This window comes from Nomia melanderi, chromosome 13 (genome assembly GCF_051020985.1).
Source record: "Nomia melanderi isolate GNS246 chromosome 13, iyNomMela1, whole genome shotgun sequence".
Lineage (NCBI taxonomy): Eukaryota > Metazoa > Arthropoda > Insecta > Hymenoptera > Halictidae > Nomia > Nomia melanderi.
This window is the reverse complement of record NC_135011.1, coordinates 1,598,536-1,624,717: the sequence shown is the minus strand read 5'-3', so window position 1 is coordinate 1,624,717 and position 26,182 is coordinate 1,598,536. Positions and strand designations below refer to the sequence as shown.

The following is a 26,182-nucleotide window of genomic DNA, read 5'->3' as shown; positions in this document are numbered from 1 at the left end:
CTACCGATACGAAAATCGCTAATTACTCATTAATTATAACTCGAGTGTGATCTCAAATTAATGTATAGAATAAATAAGAAAAAAATAGAGCTTAATTTTTATTAAAAATCATATTATTTATTTATCATTGATGAAATACATATAATGCAATACATAACAGAGTACAGGATTTCAATAATAGAATATATTACACTAAGTACAATTAATAGTTTTATGTAACCGGTAACTTTCATGTTACCGATCGCTCTTATCACCGATTGTCATTTAACTTTCAACTTTGATCGGTAGAATGCGGTGACGTTTGTGTGTAACAATGTGGCCGGACGCTGTTAAACTTGAATTACAAAGTTTAAATAAATCTTGCAAAAAATATGGTTTAACGTTTTAAAGTCATTTAATTCGCAACACTTTATACAGCAAGCATCATGTTATACTCCTTAATCGAAATTTGTGCATACAGTCGCACATAACCTCAAAGATACATTTAAATGTATCTTGTAGAAAGAAATTGTACTTATCCGACTAACTTATTAAATGGCTCGAGGTTTGAGTAGCAAAGAAAAGCTCAAGTCGCTGTTGACAGTGACCGGTGCAGCCGTAACTTTGTTCAGTGGTATTTGCATATACCAAGGGGATGAGAAATTCTACAATAAATACGCTCTACCATTAATCCAACTTGTAGACCCAGAATTCGCTCACAATGCTGCCATTAAAGTTTTAAAGTACCGTCTCTTAGGTAAACAAAAATCAGAAGACCCGCCATCCCTCAGAACGAACGTATGGGGTCTGCAGTTTAAAAATCCATTAGGAATGGCAGCCGGCTTCGACAAGCAAGGAGAAGCAGTGGAAGGCTTGCACAGAATAGGGTTTAGTTTCGTAGAAATAGGTAAGCTCGATAATTCTCCATTAACAAATACTACAAACTAATCGATTTCTACATAGCACCATCAATTATGTATCTAGGATCGGTAACACCAAAGCCACAGTCCGGTAACCCGAAACCAAGACTGTTCAGATTAAAAGAAGACAACGCAGTCGTCAATAGGTATGGTTTCAACAGCGAAGGACACGACGTTGTATGGCAACGTTTAAAGAAACTCAAGGACAACAGATCCTTCCACGGTATCGTTGGAGTGAACCTGGGGAAGAACAAGACAATGGAAGATGCGGCTCAGGACTACATAGACGGCATTAAGAAGTTCTCCGACGTGGCTGACTACTTTGTGATCAACGTGTCCAGTCCGAACACTCCCGGATTGAGGTCCTTGCAGAGCAAGAATGATTTAGAACAATTGTTAACAAGAATAAACGAGGTCAGGCATTCGATGCAGAGCAAACAGCCGTTGCTCTTGAAGCTCGCCCCGGATCTGTCAGACTCAGAGAAGCAGGACATCGCGGACGTGATATTGAAGGAGAAAACGAAAATAGACGGCTTGATATTGTGCAATACCACCGTCACGCGAAACAATTTAGCAAGCCCGCTCCAAGGGGAGGAGGGAGGTCTCAGCGGAGCTCCTCTGACCGACATGTCCACCGCGATGATCTCCGACATGTACAGACGGACCGGCGGTACCGTCCCCATCATCGGCGTGGGTGGAGTCTTCACCGGAGCGGACGCTTACGACAAGATCCGAGCAGGCGCGTCTCTGGTTCAACTGTACACGTCGTTCGCGTACCAGGGACCGCCGGTGGTGACGAAAATTAAGCGGGAACTGAACGAGATACTCGAGCAGCACGGCCTGGACTCCGTCAAAGACGCGGTCGGCAAAAACGTCAGTTGACTCTTTCCTTTCAAATAATCGACGCGTTCGTTTCACATTGTTACGTCCATTTTCTACGTGAACCTGTGTCCATACTCGATACGACGAATGTTAACTATTTCTATTTACAGGTGTTGCATCGAGATTATTTCTGTACATAGTTTGTCGCGTGGCATCGACAATAAAGTAATCCACAGACGATTGTAGCTCTCAGCAATGAGTTTCTGTAACATTTATTCGAGTAACTGGGTTATGGAAACGTGTATCTCTAGTATCCGTGCAATCCTCGCACACGTGTCTTATTAGTAGAACTATCCAGAAGCGCCGGCGTATGATTATGGATACCTGTTTCGTTCTGCTGTTGTACGGCGACCAGGTCATACGACGTGTGACGCGTACGCTATGGTTAATACTCGCTGGTAATGTCATCTCCGCGGAACAAGTGGTTACAATAATTAATTACGATTGTCCGTCGCAGCTACCCGGATCGCAGACTTCGTTAACGCATTGAGTGCGCCGATTTTGCTATACTCTCCGCTCGGCAGCGCGCGAGCGTTCGATGCCGAACGCTAAACTAGTCCTGCATTCGTGTAATTGCATCAATGAAAATTGACATAAGCGTTTACAGAGTAATGTTTATAAAATTCAATGTGCGTCGAATTGACGCGTACCGTAAATCTAGCGTTAATAGCTAATCTCGATACCAGCCTTTGTTACGTCACAAGTATCTAAATTCTCATAGCGTTAACGTTACTCTCCAGTTTCCTGTTTCTTTTCTAAGGATCGACCAGTTCCGAGGGTAGAAGAGGTTAAGGAGAAGCTATTAACAGAACTACTTTATGTTTTTGGTACCGTCTCGCCTGGCAAACGCTTCGCCGCTAACAATTAACATATAAATTAAATAATCGACGCGTTGCCATGGTTCTCTGTGTTAGAGGTGTCCGCTGACGCGAGTACGGTCGCTTGGAAGCTGGAAAGCGTGGAGTGGAATTGATTTCGTTGTCGGTTCTCGCGCGGTTCGTATACGAATTAAACGTTTCAGGTACACGGGTACGACAATGTCGGCGGGTCGCAACGTCAGGAGGCATCAATGTAAACCAAGGTTCCCGCCCAGGCCCTGCTCCTTCCTCCATTGGGCCAGACGAATAGCGTACCAAGCCTGTAACAGAGGAAACCTGGTTACTCTGGTAGAAAAAGGTGCCTTAGTTAATAATAGAACTATCGTGTATTTAATACGAGTAACCCTTTCAACTCTGTAGGCTCCAGTATTGCACCAGGAAGAGTATTAGATATTTTAATGAATCTTAAAGAAACTACCCTGTGATTATCAGATTTTTCACGCAAAGGACTAGAAAATGTTATAGCATTTCTCATTTTTGCCGGGGATACTATAAAAATTAGTTGCAGTTGCTGATAAATTACAAAACCATCTGGAGTGTTAAGGGTTAATATATAATCTCCATAAAAATTCTAACAACAGATTGTTTTCAGTTTCTTCAGACATTCATTAGAGTAGTCAAGTGAAACTATTGATTTTCAAGATAATTTTGAATCAAGGTATCAATAATTGCTGAACAAAAAAATCAAAACCAGTCATTTTGACTGGCACGGTAGCTCTAGTGTTAACACTTGGCCAACCGAATGGGGAGATCGGCCACTTTTCATTTAGCAACGTATTGCCGACACACACTGGTGGGCGCTTTGCAAAGAGATCGCCACAGTTAACTGGTTAAATCAAACGAGTGCAAAAATTATTCCCGGCCGAAAGTGTTAAGTTTGTTTCCCGTTGGAAAAGGAGACGGAAGTATAGAGACCTCGACGTCGGCTTCGGAGAGGCCTGTCTCGGCAGCGAGTAGGACGACATCCGCCGTGTGTGGTGCCCTGGGCCACCTGTTGAATTGCTCCTGAAGAACAGCTTCCTGGTCTGCAGTCAGGCGGATCACTCGAACGTCCGAGCCACCCCTGCTAGGGTACTGTGGCGAGGCTGATCTCAGCATTCTGTCTGCGGAAACAGAAAAGCGGTTCTCAATCCTCAACGCGTTGAATAGTCGCGCGATCTCGTACAGCTTAAATACATAGAATGGAAAGAATATAACTGCAGGGCCAGCTTTCCAGGGGTGCATCCGAGTGTTTGCGATGAGTGCGAGTGAGAATGCTTGCGGGGGAGCGAATGTACGAGAGTGGCGAGAGCAGAGTGTGTTGGCCTCCGTGGCATTGAGTTGTATTTTTTACGTGTTGTCCGTGTTGTTTCCATATTTGAATGAATACATATTTTAATAAATCCATATTTGAATGAATCCATATTTCAATGAATTACTCAAGATCCACTCTTTCGCTATCTATAATATAGTAACCGCTATAGAAGCAACCGAGAAGACGAATGGTTCTCCGAGGAATCGGCGAAGAGGCTGAGACGGTGAGGATATCGAGGGAAAGAGGAGCGTCCCGTTTCGCTTCTAGGCGAGGTGTCGCGTCGCCGCGTCGATTCTCGCGACAAAAGACACGTGAATCAGCGCGACGTGTCGCGAATATGGGTCTCGGAATATTCCCTTTTACGGGAGGAGGAACGCGCCAATGTCGATCGCGCCTTTACGGCGCTTAGAGCCGACCGCCCGGAGGACTGATCACATTCGTTACATAACACCGATACTCCCATTATCACTGGCTAATTATGCCTCCGCGGAGGCGTGCTAATCGTAATAGTTGTATAATAACCGTTGCGTAAACTTGTGGAATCCTGTTTCGCGATTGCGTCGCGAGATCGAGCATCCCCCGGACGACAGCTACGATCTACCGACTGCACTTCTTTCCAGTTATTCGATGATTCGATGAGAATTAACACTATGCCGTCCGGTGACACCATGCTGGTGTCACTTGCGAAGCTATCGAACAAATGCAAAAGAATCTTACGTCTACGTATATCCACGAAATTTCGTGAAAATCGAGGGACAGGATTGAGAGCTAGTGAGATCGGTGAAAGTTGACGTTTGATGATCTTGCGAAGACCTCGAGAAAACGACGAGTCGTACGGGCGCCGAACAAAAGATTCTCGATTAAGCGGATTAAGCTCGATTATGCGGACGGCATAGCGTTAATAGAAATTAATTAGACAAAAACTGCGAATAGAAATGAATTAGACTGCGGCGAGTCTGCGACGCCTCGCGAGTTATTTCAATAACGCTGAACACCGAGGAACGTCCTCGGACTCGCGTTTAACGGCGTCGCGGACCGAGTGACCAGAATAGCGCGACATTGACCCGGCGTCAAGGTCGCCGTGCATTTGGACGCGATTCAAAGCGCGATTCCGCGGAACGTAAATAACAGAAGCTGGCAGAAACTCGGTTAGAGGCGCGCGACGCGTCCGATCCTCTTTTTTCTCATTTCCAACGAGTCGAAGCTTCAACGGAGCACTAAAGAGAGATGACAGCGAACTTTAGAAAGTTCAAAAAGAAAATGGAACTCGGAACTGTCGAGCAGGTAGCTGAGCAGCTGTCTAAACTAATTAAGAAGTTAGAATAGCTAAAGAGAGATGACAGCGAACTTCAGATGGAAAGTTGAAAAAGAAGTAACTCGGAAGAACTGTCGAGCAGGTAGCTAAGTAGCTGTCTAAACTAATTAAGAAGCCCACCGAGTAGCTAACTAAGCAGCCATAAGATAAATCGACCGCGAAGATAAATCGAGACTCAAGGATCCGATCGATCAACGACTGGATCCCCGAGCTCTCGGTTCAAGGTGTCCCGACCCTCACTTACTCGGTTCGGCGAAAGTAAACTTGACCTTCTTGGCCGACCTCTTGGGCACCTCGGGGTAAACCGTGCGCCGCTCGCAGAGGTAGCACTTCCTCTCGTAGAAGTACGAAGTGAGCGGTCTGCTCATGTCGCCTTAGCTATCAGCGGATGTCGTCCTAGCCGAAGATCGGAGAATCAGTTCCGGGGTACCTCGCGGTTCACGCGCGACTGATACCGCGATCGGTGTGCCAGGTAATAATATAAAAATGTAAATCGATGCGGCCACGTGGGAGAGGATCAGCCTTGACTGAGCGCGCGGATCTTCGTTTCCGAGCGTCCGCCTGCCAAAGAGGTTAATTATGGCTCAATTTCCGGTAGCGGGAACCGCTCGCCGATCAACGCGATAGATATTTGGCCGTCGCCGCCATGTTCGACGGACCTACGCGACCGTTCTCCCTTTCATCTTTCTTCGGCGGACGGTTTTACAGCCGCGGAACGCGGCGAGCGAGTCGCGCGTGGGCGTAAATTGCGATTGATTCGCCCGTTTGGCAAATTGAAACGATGCGTCGTAACCGCGAGTCCCTTCTCGTCTCGCGCGAGGAGAGTTACGACGCTCCGCGGGCTATAACTCACTTCGGACTGCGGGAATGCGGAGGGTGGGCCGCGTACGCGCTACCCCGTGGGATCTTCCGAGCTGCGATGGCGGTGGAGTTTCTGCGGATTTCGAGTCGAACGCGAGGGACGAGAAAGATGAATTTCGGGTGAGTGTTGAGAATGAGCATGAATATTTTTAATGACTGCAAGGTGGTGGTGCAGTCCTCTGTTTCGTCAGGTGTTTTTCCTGGTGGACGCGCTGAGCGTTTTTCTTTTCTCCGCGTCGTTCGTACAGTTTCGGAGCAAACGCTGAACCGTTGACGTGAAAGAAAACTGAAAAACGGAGCGTTTGTAAAGCACCGTACTACATACTTTAATAAATATACACTTAGCTTTCCAAACTGTGTTCTTTGTTTCTACAAATAAATATTCAACAGTGTTGAATTAGGTAGCTAAGATGATCAATTAGCTTCGGTAGCTAGTGTGGGCGTCCGAGTAATCAACCCCTTTCAGAAGCAGAAGCTTTCAACGCGCGTTTTTGGAAAGTGAAATCAGGAAATCGATCGAACTAGGTTAAACTAATGTGAATAATTAACTAATCGGTAGTCGATTAGCTGGTTAGTTTCAAAGGTAAATCAGGATTCGATCCACCGTATCGCTCGGAGGATTCGAGTTGGTTGATTCTCGCGATCGATCGTCGACCCTTGTCTTCTACGGTTGCAAACGGAGGCCGAGGGTAAATAATAAGAACGCTGGAATAACTAATGGAACGACGAGTTGGATCACTGGTACGTAATAAACGAACCGGTCCGATTCCAGCCTAGGAATCGCGATCGCCGAGGGATTAATCGTCCCCGAACCCGGCGTTCCTCTCAATCGTGGGCCAGAGGAGAGAGCGTGAAATCGGCCGAACGATAAACAGAGCCTGATAAGCGGCGGAGATCGGTTCCGCGTTTCAGCCGTGGCATTTCTGTACCGCGCTCGCGGTGTGTATTTGTTGTTGCCGCCGGTGGCCGCGGCGTGGGCGGCGCCTTGAACGGCCGCCTTTACGGAGCAGCGTTCGTGGAATGTTAAACTTGACCTACAGATCGGATCGCATGCAAATGAAAGCGGACACGGCCGCGCGCACCGAACGGGGACGGCTTCCGACGATGATCGGTCGGTTCCCCGACGAGCGCGTCGCTCGTCGAGCCGTGACGCGATCCGATCGCACCATTTCAAGGGACGTTTCCCATGGAACTGCGGAAAATCGATGGGAGGTGGTTCTTATTGTTGGTTAAGAGACAGAAATCATTTCTCGCTTGGGAAATGTTCAACATTTCCTGACGAGGCGAAGACGATCTTTGACCCTTTGCACTCCGTAGACGCCTCTCAGCCGCCAATTGATTTGATTTCTTGTCATCTCAGTTTGAAAGAATGTCGTTGACATCTCATTAGAAAATGTTCAGTATTTCCAATAGAAAACTTCTGGAGTGCAAAGGGCTAAGAATTAGATCGAATTGCTCGATTCAAATAGAAATATTGCGATAGCAGAATCTGATCGGAGCCAAACTCTCCCAATCTACCAAGCAACGTATTAACCCTTTGCACTCCAGAAGTTTTTCACCGGAAATATTCAATATTTCTAATGAGATACAGATGACATTTCCTTAGATTCAATTAAATCTCACATGCATTGAGGAAGAGAACTATTTTCTTTCAATATTTCGTACAATGATGCATATATAAAGTTTAATATTAAATATCAAAATTTACAGTTCTGCTCAATCATTTGGTGACTTAGAGGCACCTCTGGAGTGCAAGGTATTAAGAATTATATCAAATTGCTCGATTCAAATAGAAATCTTGTACCGCGAACAAAGGCAAACTCTTTGGTAGCAGAGGGTTGAAGATCTCCGGTAACGCGAGAGTTAGTCCAGGTGAAGCATCGGTGTCACCGGTGCGCGAGCTAGAATGACGAGAGAGAATTTTCTGGCGTGTGCGGCCGGTCGGCGTCGTTTATTTCGCGTTTTCGTTGCTCGAGAAAGCGTGACAGACGCGGGGACAGGATCGACGACTGGGCCCGGTCACAGCCGCGAGTACAGCGGACTGTCCTCGACGTCCGCGTACAATTCCCGCAGCTTTCCAGGCGTGCAATAAACCGGTGCGTCCTCCTCGAAGAACTGCAGGAACTGCAGGAGATTCCGCTCGAGCTCCTGCTGGTACGGCGAGCCGGCGTACTTCGATATTATGCGGCGGCGATCGTCCTCCGGCATCTGAACACGTTCACCGGCGGACAATCAAGCTACGAGATATCCCTTCGTTCCGTTTCGATCGATTTGAACGCGTCGCTCACCGATTCCTCGTGTCTCCGGTCCGGTTACGCGACCGGTTCACAATGTATTAACACTAGATTCACGGGACGAGTACGCTCGACTCGTATTGAATTTTACGAGCATTATTTCCTGAATATTTCGGTGCATTTTTATTAGTCACGCGAATATGTGCCTTAATTGTCTACTCTAAAACCTCTAATTTCCACGGTCTAAATGAACGGATAACAAGTTTCCCAAGAACAATGGAACGAACTGTAAATGCCAGTAGATCTAGTGTTAACTTAGCCAACTGGGGAGATCTGCCGGTTTTCACTTGGCAACGTATCGCCTTTCATTCTGTTTGTCTTTTGTTATTTAGTATACGGTTCTTCTTAGAGAACACAGTTTCCAATCGAATCGAGCGAACGAGTTCAATTGAAGATAACAGAGATTGTAGTTATAGTTCTTCTTAGGCGGTCCAAGTGTTAACACATTGAGCGCCGGCGACTTAAGAGACATTTAACCCCTTAACTTGCACGCTCGAGTTAATTCGTGCGCGCTAAACAGGGTTACAGTACATTTTAATTGCACCTTCGTCAAATCCAGAAATCGAATGTGGGCGCTCAATGTGTTAAGGTCCAAGGCGATTTGCAACACTCACCGGTCCCCAATTGGACTTCTTCAACGCGCGAACGCAGTCCTCCACCAAAGACTGGCCGGGAATCGCCTACGAAAACGATCGCAACGTTCGACGGTCGATTACTTCGCGACTGCGATTGGTTGTCTAGCCTGGTTTTACCGTTTTCGAGAGCAAAACCGCTCGGTTCTCGACGCGGAGGCAGTCGAATCGGTCGTGGAAGATCGCCGTCGCCCACGGCTCCCGGAAGTACGCGTACAAGTCCGAGATCAACGATTCCTGAAGCAAGGGATCGCGCGTCACCGCGGGGATACGATTCTAGGGAACCATAAGCGAGAGGCTTACTTTGAATCGCGTTTTCAGCTCGTTCAGCAAGCTCTCGTGCTTCCCGTATAATTCGATCAGCTGGCGCACCTCGAAATCCTGAAAGGTTTCGGAACGAACGAACGTCCGACGACGAATTAACCCTTTGCACTCGAGAGGCATTTTGTTTAACCCAACGAAATTATAAAATTTAGAATTCAGTATTAAATTTTCTATAATCTACCGACACGTGGAACATCGAAATAAAATAAATAAAATGGTTTCTTTATATTAATTGTAAAAAATACCATTGATATTTCATTAGAGAATGAGCAATATCTCTTGCGAAAAATATTCTCGAGTGCAGAGTTAACCCTTTGCGGACGGATGTCGGCATTGTGAGATGAAATGTTCAGATTTGGAAGATTAAACCACGGACAAACGATCTAATTAGTGAAACAGCAAGAGACCAGCGCATAGTTTTCTCTTCTTATATTAATTAAGCGATTGATATATAATTCAGCTTCATATATTGAAAGTTTTGTATGTCTCGAAGGATCTTCGTCCGCAAAGGGTTAAGTCGATCGTTCAGAGAGAGATCATAGGGCAAGGGGTTAACATTCGTTCGTTGAACACGAAACTGCTCGATGGTCCTAGTGTCAGCTGTCTACCTTTTTGCTCACGCAGGTGACCATTTCCACGGAGTCGTATCGGTCCAGTCGCAGGCGGAAGAGGCCGATCTCGGACGAGCAGCTGCCGGTCACCATTTCTGTGCCCTGAACGCGATCGTTCGCTCGGAATGCGAATAAAGGGAAGAATAAGAAGCGAGCAGCGCCGCGAGGAAGAAAAGGAAAGTCGAGAGGAAGAACAAAGAGCCGAAAGGCAGGCCGGGACTCACGGAAAAGTCATATGGACGCGGCCGTTTGCGCGTCACGATCCTCCCAGGCTTGCGGACGTGCAGATAACGATAGCCGCCGGGCAGAGTGCACGCCACGACGTTCGCAGCCCGAAACGAAGGGAAGGACGGACGCTTCGAAGTCGCCGGAACCTCTTCGCCGCGTCGCTGACGAGCGTCGATTGCCGATCGCACGACACCGGCGAGCTTCGGGAAATGAATCTTTCATGACACTTCAGCGACGAAGTACGACGGTGAAATGACGAGATCGATCTGACCGCAGATTCAACGTTAACCCCTTGCCAAGCAATGACGCGTCACTCGCGAAGACTTTAACCCTTTGCGAAGATTCTTTGAAATATACGGAACCTTCGGTGCATGAAGTTGAATTGTATATCGATTGCTTAACCCTTTGCACTCGAAAGTTTTTCAATGGAAATATTCAACGTTTTCCGACGAGATATAGGTCGTATTGTTTGAAACTAATTTAACGATAATTCATAAATAAATTAAGCGGTGTTTTATTTAAATACTTCACGTAGTAATGCAAACTTTAATTTGAAACATTAAATATTCAACTTCATAGCTTTGTTGTATCGAACGATTACATTTTGATACGGCAAATCTGTTCAGTAGAATATTTAGTATTCTGAATTAAACTTTGTACTACTATGTGAAATATTTGACTAAAATAGCTTTGTTGCTTAGTTCATCAGTGAATTCTTAAATGAATTACAATGTCGTCTACATCGCCAAAGATCTTGAGTGTTCCCAGTTGAAAAACTTTCGAGTGCAAGGGGTTAAATAATGAAAAGAAAAGAAATTATACACTGATCTCCTGCTGTTCGAGTAATTGAATCGTTTGTGTGCGAGTCACTCTTCCAAATATGGAAATTTCATCTCGAAATGTCGACACTCGTCCGCAAAGGGTTAACAGAATCTAGCAAACGAGTATTATTTATTATATTATAACATTGAATATATTTTAGAGCAAAGATGGAGAGAATACGCATCGAATTTCTTCCTTTCTCCGATAAATTACTGACTGTACCGATCGCAATTGAGAAATAAATCACAGGGCAAGGGGTTACCGGTCTTCGGCCATTTTGTAATTTCCCATGCTCCCAGTGTCCGATCGCTATCGCGACTCGCAGGACACCTTGTATACTAACTCTCTCGCCGATCTCCACGCTGTTGAAGTGCCTGTGCTGCCAGGACTCCGCGTAGAACTTCCTGCTGTACTTCGTGCTGGTGCCAGCCGCGAAAATAAACGGATCGTTCGTCCGGAATTCGGGGTCTATCACCAGCTGACCGTCGAACATGATGCCAGCCCTGCAGAACGCTGGAAAGGACCGACGGAAATCGTTGAGTCTCGAGTCCTTCGAGTCGCGGATTCGAACAAGTCAATGTTTTCACCGAGGAAGATCTTCGGATCGATCGTCTTCTCGTGGAAGCTGATCAGAGCGTCGCACGGGAGCGTCTTCGTCTTCTCTTTCGATCGCAGGACCAACGATTCGATGATCTTCCCGGCTGTCGAGTCCTTCAGGTGCCAGTCGATCAGCTCCCATTCCGATAGGACCTTCACGCCATTGGCCAGGATCCGGTCCATCGTTTCCGTGTACACCTTCGGAGACGATACCTTTCACCCTTTGCACTCGAGAGGCGACTCTCAGGCGTTTCATTCGATATAACAAAATTACGAAGTGTTATATGTAATATTCAGTTTCGTATAACGCGTCAATGTGTGAAGTATTTATATAAAATAGCTGTTTCTTGATTTATTTCTCATTAGCTCGTTTCAAATAGTGTCGATTCTAGAAGCTTCCGAGTGCAAAGGGTTAAACACTTGTCGCAGACTTCACATTCCATTTAACCAGTTGAGTGTGGAAGTAGTTTGAAAAATCTCTCATTGCGCGCGCAATAAAATCAAATAATGAAGTGTTATATACAGGGTGGAAAATATTGACTATACGCAAAAATGTTCCGTCATGTGACATCACGCGGTGGAACTTTTATTTTTCCTGGTGGACACTCCGAGGTGAGGTGAAGGTCAACTTCCTTGTTTTAAATGGAACACGTTTTTTTATCCACCATAGAATTGTGCGTTTTAAGACTAACTCAACGACCCGTGACTCAATGTCATTCAAGGTCAAACTCATTTTGAGGAAAAACAACCGATCGTACTTCGCAGTCGTCGAAGAAGACGCTCTCGCGCGACTCGCAAGGCTGCACCGGCGGCTCGATCAAGCTGATCCAGGATCCATGTATCCCGAACGCCAGGAGACCTTGAAGGACGCAGTAGCAGTCGATGTTGCGGCCATGAAGCACGATGTCCTCTGAAAAGGACGCCGATTTCGTCGATCGCGCTCGTCAGAGAACATTACTAAAATCTTCGCTCACTTCGCTGCTCGAGGTTGCTCGTCAGCAGCCGGATCTTGTCTAAACACGTGGCCGCCTGCGAGTCGTCGTTGACCGTCAAACAATTCCAAGGCTGCTCCACTTCCAGCAATTCTCTAGTCGTGGAACAACAAACTGTAGAGTCGCTCTCGTTCGCCAAGGTAACTGATTCCACGGGACGAGATCGGCGTTTCGATCTTAACACTTAGCCGACCGGGGAGATCTCCCACTTTTCACTTAGCATTGCCTTTTACTCTGTTCACCTTTTCTTTTGTTATTTAGTGAGTCTTGAAGTGGGATTATTTGTAATTCATCAAACACGGTTCTTAAATTTCAAAATTCACAACGCTTTAATGCACTATCGAAATGGAATTTTTGTAACTTCTTGCGCGAAACGAGCGAAACGAATCGTACAATACCGTAAAAAGATTGTTGGCTATTAACACTAGGTTTATGGATCAACGAAAACCGATTGAAACATTTACCAAATAATGTTTATAAAATTCAATCTGCCTCAAATTGACGCGTTTCGTAAACCTAGTGTTAATTGAATCAGTTCAATCGAAGATAATGGAGGAGATTGTAGTTATAGTTCTTTTTAGGCGGTCGCCTAAGTGTTAACGCCGAGAGACATTGGACCGGTGGAATCAATCGTTTTGACCTGAGAACATCGTTGGACTACCCTCTCTTCTGCGCGGCTAGCTCCTCTCGAAGCTTGGGCTTCTGGTATTGCAGCCCGCAGGTGATTACCAGGTAATCGTACGTCACGTCTCCTTGGTGCATCACCGTCACGTATTTCTCTTTCCTGATAATTGCTAAGTTAATCGCCATAGCGATGATAGTCATCGTTACTGTAGTATACCTAAGATAGCTTTGGTTATCTAATTCGTAATTAGTAATCCGGACTAACTGATTCACCTAAGGTCAATCTTAAACTATCTTCCAAAATATAGAAAGTTTCTCTTAACCCTTTCTCAGTAATTCGATCAATTGTTTGCGACTCAGTGTTGGAAACATGAAAATTTCATGTCGCCGAAATGTCGACGTTCGTCCGCAAAGGGTTAACACGTTAAGCGCCGCGAAAAACCTTAAACGTTTCCCCATAGAGTTTGTCCTTTGTAGCAAAGAAAAGTAGGAACAATTATGAATCGTTCGGCGTTACACTATTATCAACTTAGTTGCCTCATTAAACATTTTTATTTCACATCGGTCGTCTTGTACGTTACGATAGTTTTTTAGTCATTCGGTCACCAGTGGCTGACACGTCGCTTAACGCGTTAAACATTCGTCATTCCCGGTGAAAGCCTCGAACGGACGTTGAGTTTCCTATGCACCTGTTGATGGCCACCACGGCGCCGTAGACGACATTAATCGAGGCACGCGCAGCGACCGAACGACGATATTCCCTGCAGTATCTGCCACGAAAAGGGAGCAGGCCGGAGACCATCGCGCCGCGTTCGTTCTCGAACGGCAATCCGCGCGGAGACACGAGCGTGAGGTTCGCGCAGCGAGCGGAATCGCGCGGCGATCTGGAAACGTCCCAATTCCCGAGATCGTTTGCTCGAGGCTGTTCAAGGTCGCGTTTACCCGAAGATCATACGCTCCAGAAAGGCCACGCCGCAGTCCGACGCGCCGACCACCACGATCTTCGCGTCGAGAACCAGATTACCGGCCGCGATCCTCGGCGTAGCCATGAAAAGCGAGAAAGGTTCGTCGTTTTTCAGTTGATCGGCCTCCGCCATGCCGCGGAACTTATATTCTATTCTCCTCCGAGGACGCACGTGAATCATCGCGCTCAGACAGACTGGCAGGGGCTGCTGGCGCGTCTAAAACAGCGAATGGAAATTTCGGGGATTCTAGAATTCTCTTTTCTCGGGATATCTGGTCGACGCTAGAATTTGGACGCGTTTATTTTCACGAGTTATACTTCAGTTTAGATGTCATAATCAGCTTCGACTATTCCTCAGAGTTACGTTTTCATGAATGAAATATTTGTTCCCTCCCAGTAGAAGAGATCGGTCGACGCTAGCACTTCGACCGATTTCGTCGAGTTCCTTGGTAGAAACTACAACGCGTTTATACTTCAGTTTAGGTGTCACTATCAGCTTCGACTATTCCTCAGAGTATTCCTACGTTTTCATGAATGAAATATTTGTTCCAGAGAGATCGGTCGACTAGTCGATTTTAGTCTGTCCAGGAGTTCTAGCGTCGACGAGTTGCCTTTTCAGATTTTTTACCAGCGAGCTCAACGAGTTCTCCAGCAGACGGTAGTAGAAAACGATCAGACCGCTGAGACGCGTCATCTCGGCGAAGAAATGGCGCAGGTGAATGGCGAAGATCGGCATCAGGACGAAGTGCAGCAAACGAGCGTACGCGTCCCGGGGCAAGTCTCTCGTGGATATGTAATCTTCCACGTGGAAACGCCTTCTGATGTATGCAGAGTCCTTCTCTTCGCTGGTCGAGCGACGAATAAACTGTCTTTCCTTCTGTTCTTTACGAGACTTCGTTGAGATCGATGTCAAGTTACCAGAAAATCGTCACACCGACGATCTGCTCGTTCCAAGCGAACGCGTAACAGAGTAAATTCGATTTCTCGTCGGTCGTCGCCTCGTCGAAGTCCTGCAGGACCTTCTGCGCCTTATGGAGTCCTTGTAATAGATGTTGAACAGCGGACCGATCGTCAGGGCACGCCAGACGAACCTCCATTTTGCCGAGGAGAGCCGCGCGGTGCGTCACGTGCAGGGCCATCGGGAAGTCTTTGTCGCATCTGACCGGTATTCGCTGAGGATTGTGTTTTTTCAGAGGTTTCCGAGTGAAAAGAATCTTAAGTCGCTTATTTTTAGGTGGAAAGATACTGTCCTCGACGGGTATTCTGGGACGAGAGGAACTGGATCGTGCACGGAAGATAATAACGCACGATCGAGAGACTCTTCACGCGTCGGATGCGACACTGATTAATTATAACTTGTTTAATTTGATGCGTATGCGGAGCTTGTCGTATGGTCACTGACACAATGTATAGTATATGAATATTAATTAATTCTAATAATCTTAAGGTAGTTTCCTTCAAATTCATTAAAATATTTAATATTAGAACTGGTGCAATATTGGAGCCTACGGAGTTCAAAGGGTTAAATCACACGCTTGTTCTCGCGAAACCTTCCAATCACAATATGATACTAATTAATGTTAAGAAGATAGTATATATATTCCACATATTGATGCATCATGCAAAGCTTAATATTATATACAAGACTTTATAATTTTGCAAGTCAAATCAAGTGGTGACTGAGAGTCACCTCTCGAGTAAAGGGTTAAGTTCCGTATGATGCATCAATATGTGAAATATTTCTCTAAAATATTAGTTCGTTTCAAATGTCGTTTACGTCTTATAGTAAACTGTCGAATGTTTCTAGTGACAAGCTCCCGAGCGCAAAGGGTTAATCAGCGCCGCCAAAGATCCGACTATCCTACAAGCTAGTTAAGGTGTCGAGTGAACGGAGGAAAAACGCACCAGAAAATGTTCAAGGAAGGAGAGCGGCGGGTGAGAGAAAGGCAACAGGATCGCGCAATAGTCCAGCTCGGGGAAACACTCGAACGCAGCCTCGAGGAAGTCCCTGCTCGAGCCGTGTTTCAGCCGTTGCATCGCGAGGATCTCGACGACGAACGCGTTCTTCTCGCCGCGATAAATCGGCCTCGGCAGCCGAATCACTTCCGGTTGGCCAGCTTCCCTCGCCGTCAACAAAGCAACGTCCTCTTTACGAAAACAAGTCTCCTCAGTGATGATCCTCTACCGATTCTACCGATTCTCGCGAAAACTCACGCGGAATTTCATCGGTGGAGTCGAAGAGTCCCTGCAGGACTCTAGATCGGTAGTACGTTTGATAGTCGTCGTCTATGTCATCGATGAAAGACTTCCCTTCGCTGTTCCTTCTTCCCGACTTCTCTCGCTCCTCTCTCGACGCACTGGAAGAGGAAGCTGAAGAGCCAATGTTCTCGTCGTCTTCATCTTTCTCTCGGAGGACTCCACTCGAGATCAGGATGGGTGGGCTGTGCAGAGGATAATTCTTGTTTCTTCGACGTTTATACATAGCTAGGTTCTTCTGGATATATTCTACAATTATTCGATTCTCCACGCATCCAAATTTTCTACTAACAAGGAAAACGAAGGAAAATTCTCATTTTCGCTGGGAATATTCTGCTGGATTTTTGTAAATAGCTACGTTCTTCTGCATATATTCTACTGGATTTTTGTAAATAGCTACGTTCTGGATTCTACTGGATTTTTGTAAATACGTTTCTGCAGGCTTGTCGGAGAAGATGGAGAAGAAGGTCTCGGACTCCATGCTGGTAGCAGGCAACTCGTCGTCTTTATGAGGTTTCCTGAGTCCGTTGTATAGATCGAGGTGAAAATTCTCGTTCAGCAGGTCCACGTCTATGTTCCTGTTGAGGAACATCACGCCGGTGGCTAGACCTTCCTGGTCCTCGGAGACGATCAGCTGGCGACACTCGCTCGGGTAGCGAACCATCTCGCTCACGTAGTACTCGCCGTAGTGCTCTTTCAGCGCGCTGGACTCTGCGTCGATCAGGGGTATCACGATGTCGTTGTCTTCTTCTCTGTGATGAGTGAACGATGATCTTGGGGATGATATACTTTGTAATAGATAGATCGGAAAAGAGGATCTCTAAGTATATTCTGTGTTTATCTTCGCTTTAACACTCTAGGGCCGAATTTTTGTTCGCGATTATAACGAAATGTGTACAAAATTAATAAATATCCATATATGAACATGAGTTAACGATGTACTCTATAGTTTCAGTAATTTGATGAAACGAGTATATTTTGTAACTTTCAAGTTACAATGACGTTAAACTTTCATGCCTGAGCGTATAAAAGTTTAAGTTAATTGATTATTTAATTTTATTCGCCACTTTGAGTGCAAAATGAAATAAATCAACAAGATTCCAACATTCCAAAGTTAAGCCTACAGAGAGTTAAAGTGTAATAATCGGTAACAGAATAATATTTCATTCGGATCCACAGAAACTGATACTCGTGAAACTTGATCAAATTTCAAAAGGAATCGACCGCATTGCTAAAATCTGAACAGCTCGCGTCGTCGCAAGGCGAAGAGATAGAAACCGCGATCGGCGATGTTCCCCGCTAACGATCCTCACACGACTCGTCGAATCCTCGATCTAGCGTTCTCCAGGTGGCCGACAGCGATCAGCAGATCCTGCACGGGACACACGTCCGAGAAACACTTGGCCGTGATCCTGATCATCCGGCGGTCGAACACGTCCGCTGGAAAAGATCGCGGTTCGAGCGGTGATTTTTCGCGATCGTAGATCGACGAGAGCGCCGCGAGAGGTCACCTGGCCCGACCCCCGCGGGATGCACGAGGATCACATGCAGCAGATACGGGGCGATGTTGAACAGACCGGTCAGGAGGTCCTCGAAGAAACGGCCGGTGTACCGGCTGTCCCACACAAGGAGGTGCACGAACAGCGAGTTTCTTTCCGTTGCGTCCCCGACCCTTTCGAAGACGAAGCCGGGCGTAGGTGAAGCGGACGGACACCGGCGATCCCTGACCTTTCTCCGCGCGAGAGACAGGCCGAGAGGCGATACGCCGCGGCTCGTCGGCCGGACGATCGACGCACGCGTGTTCGCGATAGACTAACAGACGTTATCCGACACTTTACACACACTACCACGTAACAGTTCCTTTCCCGTGCCTCGTCCCCGCTGACAAAGTGCGTTACCGTGTCTCTACGGTCGTTTTTTCGGTTGGAATTAGAGGATCGCGAGAAACGAAATCGACGATCTTAGAAGTTCTGGAACTTCGTAAGGAAAAGTCGTGTGGTATTCTTTGTAGGCTTGTTCTAAAGCGTGAGGCTTCTACTTTAGTCTAGTATAAAGTATTTTTAGATACCATGTTTCTTCTTTGTGCAACGGGCGACAAGGCAGAGGTACTTTTCCGTGTCCGAGATCGTACGATTTTCGGGATCGTACGCTTCTAACGATGTTAATATTTTTGTTTTTTTAATGAAACTACTAGAGGCTTGTAGGTTGGAGTCTACCTTTTGTAATGATTGCTTAGAATCTTGCGTGCGATTTTTCCCCCCCGTTTTATAGGAGTTTCAAGGAGCACGCCCCGCCGTTGGAATCGCCGCGGCGCGTTTAAGTCGGATTTTTCGACGAGACCCGTCGCGTTTTACCCGTATAACGTGCGCAACCAGCTAGGCCAGTCCTCCGGAGTCACCGACGGCACATTAGGATAATTGCACAGACACATGCCCGAGACCACGTCCCGTTCCCCGTTCCACTGCACCACCGACAGGCAACTCGACTCGCTGGGGACGTGAACGTTTCCCGTGATCTCGCGTTTCGCATTGCGTCGGGTCTCTAACAATTTCAACGGAAGTTACTAGACGCGACCGGGGTCCACGTCGCCGAACAACTCGCTGGTCTCCGGACGCATCAGTGTTTCCAGTGACGTCAGATCCGCGTGCTCCATTCGTCTGACGCCTAGGATATCCGGCGCCGGTTCCTTGCGATTTACGAAACGGATCTCGGGATTGCGAAGCTGAACGTCCGCCATCTTGCAGAACTTGTTAAGAGAAGAAGGATTCGATGGAGGGACAACAGATTGAACTGTGTCGCGGAAGGCTCGACGATTGGCGACTGTTTTTCTTCGAGAGAAACGAACAGTTCTCGATGTTATGTGTAATAGATTGAACCGTGTTCCGGAAGATTCGATGATCTTTCATTCGAGAGAAGGGAGACCTAAGAATTCTTAACCCTTTGAACTCTGTACGCTCCAATTTTGTACCAGTTATAATATTAGATATTCTAATGAATCTTAAAGAAACTACCCTAAAGTTATTCCATTTTCCACACGAAGAGTTCTCGATGTTATATGAATAATAGATCGAACCGTGTTTTCTAGTGAAAAGGTTTCAACGAAAAGTACACTATCGTTTCAAGTCCATAAAATCGCGAAACAGAATTTGGCAAACGTTGAAGAAAATCGGAGTTGTATTAGACTCGATTTGCACTTACACACGGAGTTATAATTTTTCGAATTCCCGAGCTCTGTGACTTCCCCTTGTTAGACTATAAGCTTCGATGTTCGGCCATGAAGCGAATATAATATATAAATGTGAATGTTTCGCGAGCGTTTCTAGCCGCGAACCGGATTGCCGAAACGCTCGTTCGCTGGTGCCAGCTTTGCGTTCTCTTTTCGCGGGTCTCGTGACGGCTCGGGAGCGGCGTTGCATGACGGGGATCATTAAAGATTCTTGGAAACGCGGGCCTCGAATGATCCGTCGTTTCCCAGTCGCGGGGGGAGCGCGGGGAAATAAAGGAATCGAGGAAGGTGTTTCTTTCCGATCGGAATGTAATCTCTAATGTCATCGGTGAACATTTCTGAATTAGAAATAATGCCGACTAGCTAGACGAACGTGCAATAACGCGTTCAACCCTTTGCACCCGACGATATTTTTCATGAAAAATATTCATTTGTAGACGTTTATTTAAAACGATGTCAATTTCTATATATTTTTCCGTTGTCAACACAAACGTTCGTTTTTTTTTTCTAAAAAAGCTAAGAACAAAGAAGAATTTCGCGTTCAATCGCGACTTCGAAGTGCCACTGTATCATTTAATTCCGCTCCGCGCGAGTCGTCTGGCACAGTGGCCGCTTGAGAATCGCGAGACGGACGAACGATGATGCTCTAACCGATCGCGATTCGCGCACGTGTTCGCCGAGAGAGAAGCTCGCCGTAAATAGCTTCCGCGATGCGTGTTGCGGCACGCGGCAAAGAAAAACCACTGCGACGCGGTGCATCGCTGGTTCGCACCCCCATTTCCGTGTTCCACTGGGAACATCGGTTGTCCTCGCCTTTCGATCGATCAGTCTCAATCAATCTTAATCTCGTTGATCAAATCGATTCAATGTTTCCGTGGACTTTCATATTTCCTGCGAGGGATTTTTGTGACTCGGTTCCTACGACAATTACAGCTCAATACGACGCTCTATTTACTTATCCAAGAATATTCGGGAGTCATTGAAATGTCACCTTTAAATGATACAATTATACTACAAGTAAATATAGAAAAAATTGTTAAAACAGGTAGAGGTGGCAATAAAATAGAATAGGACTGCTAAGGGTTAATTTCTATCGCTAGAGTAGCGTGCTAATTAATCTCTTCTGTTTATACGTCCGCGTCATTAGGGATCGCTCCGCGATCCTACGTCTGTGATTAATATCATTACTTCCTTTCATCTGCCATCTCTGATACCTGTACCCGTTTCTGTACCATCCATTATTCAAGTTACATTGATTCTCCGACGGTCTTTGTTCCCCATGAAGCTACACGCCTCGTGAACGCGGCTTAACCCTTTCAGCGCCGGAGGCCGATATATCGGCTCTTGATGCACTGGCGAGAAGTGCCAGTGCTTTACTATTCGCATTGCAGGAGAACTCTGTCTCAAAATAAATTCATACCACGTTATAAATGGTCTAATTTCATTACGAGAGAATTAAAGAAAATAGTTTTGTTTCAGCGATGTTACATTACCTATAACAATTATGTATTTCGGAAGAGATACGTCCGGCGCTTACCTTCCAATTATTTTTTATTTTTATTATGTGATATTACTTATCTTGTTACAAAATATATTGGAAACGCAAAGTATATACTTTGTAATGGTCTATATAAAATTATGATGATAAGATGACTTTTTGCATGTGCAAATACGTTTTGTAAGAGAGAACTCAACTTCTACTTTCTTTATGATCCTTTATACCTTTGTCATTTATATAATTTTCAATGAATCTAGAAAAACTAGTGTCATTGTTTTCTCTGTCTCGTCCTTAATACACTGCTTCTCGAATCATGTAAACATTGTTTCTCGTTTGGTTTTTACGAGCGTTTTCCCAAAGCCTAGTGAAACCGTGAAATTCGGCCGGTTATTCTCGCATAGGCGCCTCTTTTTCGCCCGGCACTAAAAGGGTTAAAGCGGCGGCCCGCGAAGAAAGGCGGACAGGGAAGAAAGAGGAGGGCAACGTCTCGCGAGCGAGAACGCGAAGCAATTACTTTGCCCCTCCGTTTTAAATCGTCCGAGGAGTTTCGTTATTACCTTTTTTGCGGCCGTTAAAGTCGGTCGCCTTGCCGGGGCCCGCGGGGAGCCTCGGCTTTTTTTCCCACGATCCCCGATCGATCGACCGACCGACTCGTTCGAAAATTTCCTCGGAGTTTTCCCTGAAATCGCCGAGCGACGCGCGTTTCGCTGCCGATCGAGGGGATCGCGGGACCGGCTCGCCGCTCGTTATCGAGCGGCGAAAGCGTAATAAGCTTTCCTGCTCGTAACACGATCGCGGGACGGCCGGACCGACCTTGCCAATTAACGTCCATTCGCGATGGAAATTCACCGAATCGCGTGTCCCCGTGACTGGCGTCTTCTCTTGTTTCCCATGAAAACTGGCGACGTCTCCGAGTCCTTGTTCCGATGATGTCGAGAGGTTTCTGCGGGAATTCCGCGCTTCTGCCCCTCTCGCGTGGGAACTATCGGTATTCACCGAGCTCTTCGCGGTGCGGTTGAATTTATTCGAGATGCGGTATTCAGAGTTCTTCGGTGACGTTTCTCTCGCGTGGAAAATTGGTACTTATTTAATTTTCTGTGATAAGTTTTGATGCAACGTTGAGAGTACTTTCGCGTGATCTCTGTGGCGTGGAAAATTGGTACTTAAATTTCCCATGATTCTATCTGTAGATGTCGTATTAACCCTTAGCACTCTAGGTTGTTTTGTAATCTTTAGTTGAGAGCTTGAGAATTTAGTTGAGAGTACTTTCGCGTGGAAAATTGGTACTTATTCAATTTTCCGCGATAAATTTAGATGCAACGTTGAGAGTACTTTCGTGTGATCTCTGTCGCGTGGAAAATTGGTACTTATTCAACTTTCTGCGATAAGTTTGGATAACTATATCTACTGGAGATGACTATATCTCTCGCTATTAGATAATCCGTGGCTAAGAAAAGTATTTCAAGGGGTGGTTTCACCCGTTCGACGTGAAATTCCAGGGAAAAATCGGGCCCTGCGATTCACGACGAAGAAACGATGCTGTTAGAATTCAGCAATTTTGTTCAATAAACGTTTACCAAATTCTATTTCGCAATTCTATGGACTTGAAACGATAATGTACTTCTCGTTGAAACCTTTTCTAGTTATCTCTCGCTATCAGATAATCCGTGGCTAAGAAAAGTTGCATTCCAAGGGGTGGTTTCACCCGTTCGACGTGAAATTCCAGGGAAAAATCGAGCCGTGCACAATTCACGTTGAAGAAACGATGTTAGAACTCAGCGATCCCTTGTACGCGTACGTGACAGCGGACGCAAACGCGTTCGACCGATAAAACCGATCGTGCACGCGCGCGTGGTTCTTTGGTTCCTCCGAGGCGATCGCGAGCAATTAAATGAAACCCGAGCGGAAGAAACTGGAGACGAAAAGCGCGCGCGAACCGATCGATTACGGTTTCTAAGAGTGTACAGGGAAAGAGAGGAAGAGAGAGGAGAGTTTCCTGGTGCTCGGGGCCAAGGAACGATCCGGCCAGAAGTTTCTAATTAACTCGCCGGAGATCCGCCGGCCGATTACGGGTCGTGGGATCGTCGGGACGCGGAAGAAACGCGCGCGAACAACGGGCCCTCTTATATTCGATAAACTCGAAGCGTTTCCGGTTTTATCTTGCGGTTCGAGGCTTCCTCGAACTCCCATTGAAGAAACATTTCGATTTTCGCGGCTAATTAGCTGAATAACATTTGAAACGCGAGCGTCGGAGATGTCTAGGGCATCTGAGATTTCGAGATCTCACGCTAGATCCATGAGACGAGGCGAAGAAAATTGATTTCCTCTTTCTGTGATTATTGGGATAATTGCTGCTCTGAATAATTGCTAGAGAAATTGATTTAGAAGCAGACTATATCTATTGAAATCTCAGTGGACATCTTGGAACTTCGAGAAGTCAGTTTGATCGGTGGTTCCAGCGTTAAATGATGAATACAGAGTGCAGTTGCTTTTTAAATATTCAGCAGGTTGCTGTATTAACCGTTTGCACTCGAGAATATTTTTCTCGCGAATGTCGTAAAGCGGACACGTGTCGGCGAACGGTCGCCCGTCGAGTTAAGTTCAACGGCGAGAGTTACGTCAGGCGAGGCTCCGCACGAATTTCCGACTTGCGAAACGCACCGACCGCCGTTGTTCCTTTACTTTTACTTTTGCCGGGGGTTCCCACAATCCCGCGGCGCGCGCCGCGTTCCCGCTGCGCGGAAACAAGAGCCGGACTAACGGTGATCCGTCGGAACGTATTGTCTCGTTCCCGCGCTGGGAAGCAAGCAGATCTCTCCGGCTCCGCGGCCTGAGAAATGTCGATCCGACGAGATCTGATTAACACGTTGATTGCTACGTCAGTCCCTGGGGACTGACAGCGAACTTCTCGTTTGGTCGACATCGCTGCACGAGACCGGCATTTTAAAGGCTTAAATTATGAATGACAATTAAAAAATTTATGTTAAAATCTAGCGTACTCCCGTGACTTTTTCGGACTGATCGTTTCTCGGTGTTCGCACTTTTGTCTCTCTGGCATTCCCCACCCCATTGTCTTATGTTTATACGTTGTATACATGTGCATTGCCTGCACCATTGTCACAGTGCACGACAAAAGAAACAGTGAAAAAAGTCTGTATTAAGAGTCTGTATTACTGTATTCATGAGACAGTGAAGGAAAACGACAACGAAACGTCGAAAGAGAGTCGCGAGATTCAAACAGAATGATCCGCGTCGGCGATCACAACAATCCTTGACTCTCGCCACTCGATCAGCCGCGAAAACCGCAGCGCAACGCTCGAGATATACGCGTTCGATCTTCGTCGCGCCGCGGAACGGGAAAAGAGGAACAAAAGAATCGCGAGCGGCGATCTTGCGAAACAACGCGTTCGCGTGTTCGCGCTAATCAGCCATTGTTTGAATATCATTATTGTCCTGTTATCTGCCCGAGCAGGTACGGCGGCCTTGTTAACGCGATTAACGAGATTATCGATCCGACTTAATTAGCGTCCTCCGAGCGATATTTCGTGGGACTTTCGTTCGTCCGACGTCGCGTCCGTCGAAACGTTTCCCTCGCGTTATCGGTGGTCGTTAGATCGCGAAACCCGCCGCTGCGCAGAAAAATGAACTAGCGTGACCAGATGGTTCCGAACCACGCTCGATTCCTTTTCGATTATAATCAAGATACCTCGAGAAAGCATCGAACAAGTGAAACTACGCGGTAATTGAAACCCCGGTACGCGACTCGCGGAGGGAAACGCGAATTAATATCGAACATGTTTCCACGACAAGCTCGCAGATTGCTTCAGGCTAGTGTCGCAATTTCGTATGCACGCGGCGGCATAACTTCGTCGTTCGCCAGCGGAAGGAACGCTCGCCCCGAGATAATTGTCCTTAGTGGCCCTCGGTAACGAGCAGACCACGCGCACTTATGGACTTGAATTCCCTTTAATTTCGAATTTCTCACGGAAAACTAATCTCGCATGCGCTCTTGAATTCTCGCGTTACTCGGAGGTACGTAAAACAAACGCAATAGTTACAGTATTCATTGTCAAGAATTTTGCATTCTTAACACGTTGACTGCCATGGTGGTCACTGGTGACCGACGCTTCCAAATTGCTCGAAAATAATTACAATAAACACTGATATCCAATCAAAATACTTAGTAACACCAGAAGCTAGATGACAATGTTATGTGTTTTGTAATACCAAAACATTGATAATTATTTCTAATACTATTTTCCTCCATTATAAACGAATTTTACAACGCTTCCAAATTGCTTGAAAACAATTACAATAAAGACTGATAATCAAAATACTTAGTAACACGAGAAGCTGGATGACAATGTGTTTTGTAATACCAAAACAATAATTATTCCTAATACTACTTTCCTCCATTATAAACGAATTAATTTTACAAAACGTTCGAAATTCTCGTGGCAGTCAACGTGTTAAAAGTCGGAACCTGCGCGAAGATCGGCAGGTCTAATGGCAACGACACGAAAAGCCGAAGAAACTGCTCCAGATCGGAGACTGGTGGCTTACCTGTTGCTCCCGGAGGCTGGTGGTCCGTGTGGTACCGCGTTGAAGGGTGTCAACGGATCGGGCAACACCCTCGCTCGACGACGGTGCGCGCTAGACTGGGATCAGCGGTGGATCAGAGTTTCGAGGATCGAGCGGCGGTGTGCGATCTGCAGCTGCAACGGCGAAAGAGAGTCGTGACGGTGAACGGTGGGAGGTAGGGGAAAGTGTGCGAGGTGTTGTGTAGGTAAGCACCTGAGGAGCTGGGGCTACCGTGGCCCCCGTTATCGAAAAATCCCAGGCGAAACGGAAAATTCGCTGTATCGTTCGCGCCTCTGCATCTCGCGTTCTCCTTCTTTTATCATCGAGCTCTCCCAGGTGTTCGGGGCTCGACGTAACTAATAGCCCTCGGTGATCTAGAACGTCTTTCAACAATTGGATCAATT

At 46.4% G+C, this 26,182-nt stretch overlaps 3 protein-coding genes across 3 annotated transcripts; 1 reads left to right on the top strand and 2 right to left on the bottom strand.

Annotated features, from left to right (window-relative positions):
- Dhod (dihydroorotate dehydrogenase 2) lies at positions 1–4,063 on the top strand. The gene is made up of 3 exons (XM_031991672.2): positions 1–886; positions 964–1,772; positions 1,892–4,063. Exons 1-3 carry the CDS (start codon positions 535–537, stop codon positions 1,919–1,921), a joined length of 1,191 nt encoding a protein of 396 aa, XP_031847532.2. The 5' UTR covers positions 1–534; the 3' UTR covers positions 1,922–4,063.
- On the bottom strand, positions 1,962–5,789 carry LOC116433514 (homeodomain-only protein). The gene is made up of 3 exons (XM_031991673.2): positions 5,513–5,789; positions 3,575–3,762; positions 1,962–2,919 (listed from the first exon to the last, which is right to left on the bottom strand). Exons 1-3 carry the CDS (start codon positions 5,634–5,636, stop codon positions 2,848–2,850), a joined length of 384 nt encoding a protein of 127 aa, XP_031847533.1. The 5' UTR covers positions 5,637–5,789; the 3' UTR covers positions 1,962–2,847.
- On the bottom strand, positions 5,785–19,210 carry LOC116433420 (cilia- and flagella-associated protein 61). The gene is given in 21 exon segments (XM_076373348.1): positions 5,785–5,829; positions 7,934–8,337; positions 9,038–9,103; positions 9,176–9,292; positions 9,359–9,436; positions 9,988–10,074; positions 10,077–10,418; positions 11,384–11,553; positions 11,628–11,850; positions 12,363–12,577; positions 12,612–12,724; positions 13,291–13,526; positions 14,195–14,434; positions 14,846–15,142; positions 15,144–15,389; positions 16,123–16,380; positions 16,412–16,658; positions 16,905–17,246; positions 17,909–18,244; positions 18,828–19,014; positions 19,075–19,210. Coding segments are annotated over 20 exon segments (4,125 nt in total). The 3' UTR covers positions 5,785–5,829; positions 7,934–8,148.
- Positions 19,211–26,182: the final 6,972 nt, after the last annotated feature.

What these genes read in the sequence shown, in the direction of transcription:
- Dhod (XM_031991672.2), top strand. Translation starts at nt 535, where the DNA reads ATGGCTCGAGGTTTGAGTAGCAAAGAAAAGCTCAAGTCGCTGTTGACA. An exon ending in GTTTAGTTTCGTAGAAATAG is followed by an intron (nt 887 to 963) that starts GTAAGCTCGATA and finishes TTATGTATCTAG; the next exon opens with GATCGGTAACACCAAAGCCA. An exon ending in AAGACGCGGTCGGCAAAAAC is followed by an intron (nt 1,773 to 1,891) that starts GTCAGTTGACTC and finishes TTCTATTTACAG; the next exon opens with GTGTTGCATCGAGATTATTT.
- LOC116433514 (XM_031991673.2), bottom strand. Translation starts at nt 5,636, where the DNA reads ATGAGCAGACCGCTCACTTCGTACTTCTACGAGAGGAAGTGCTACCTC. An exon ending in GTTTACTTTCGCCGAACCGA is followed by an intron (nt 3,763 to 5,512) that starts GTAAGTGAGGGT and finishes CTGTTTCCGCAG; the next exon opens with ACAGAATGCTGAGATCAGCC. An exon ending in TCTCCGAAGCCGACGTCGAG is followed by an intron (nt 2,920 to 3,574) that starts GTCTCTATACTT and finishes CCTCTGTTACAG; the next exon opens with GCTTGGTACGCTATTCGTCT.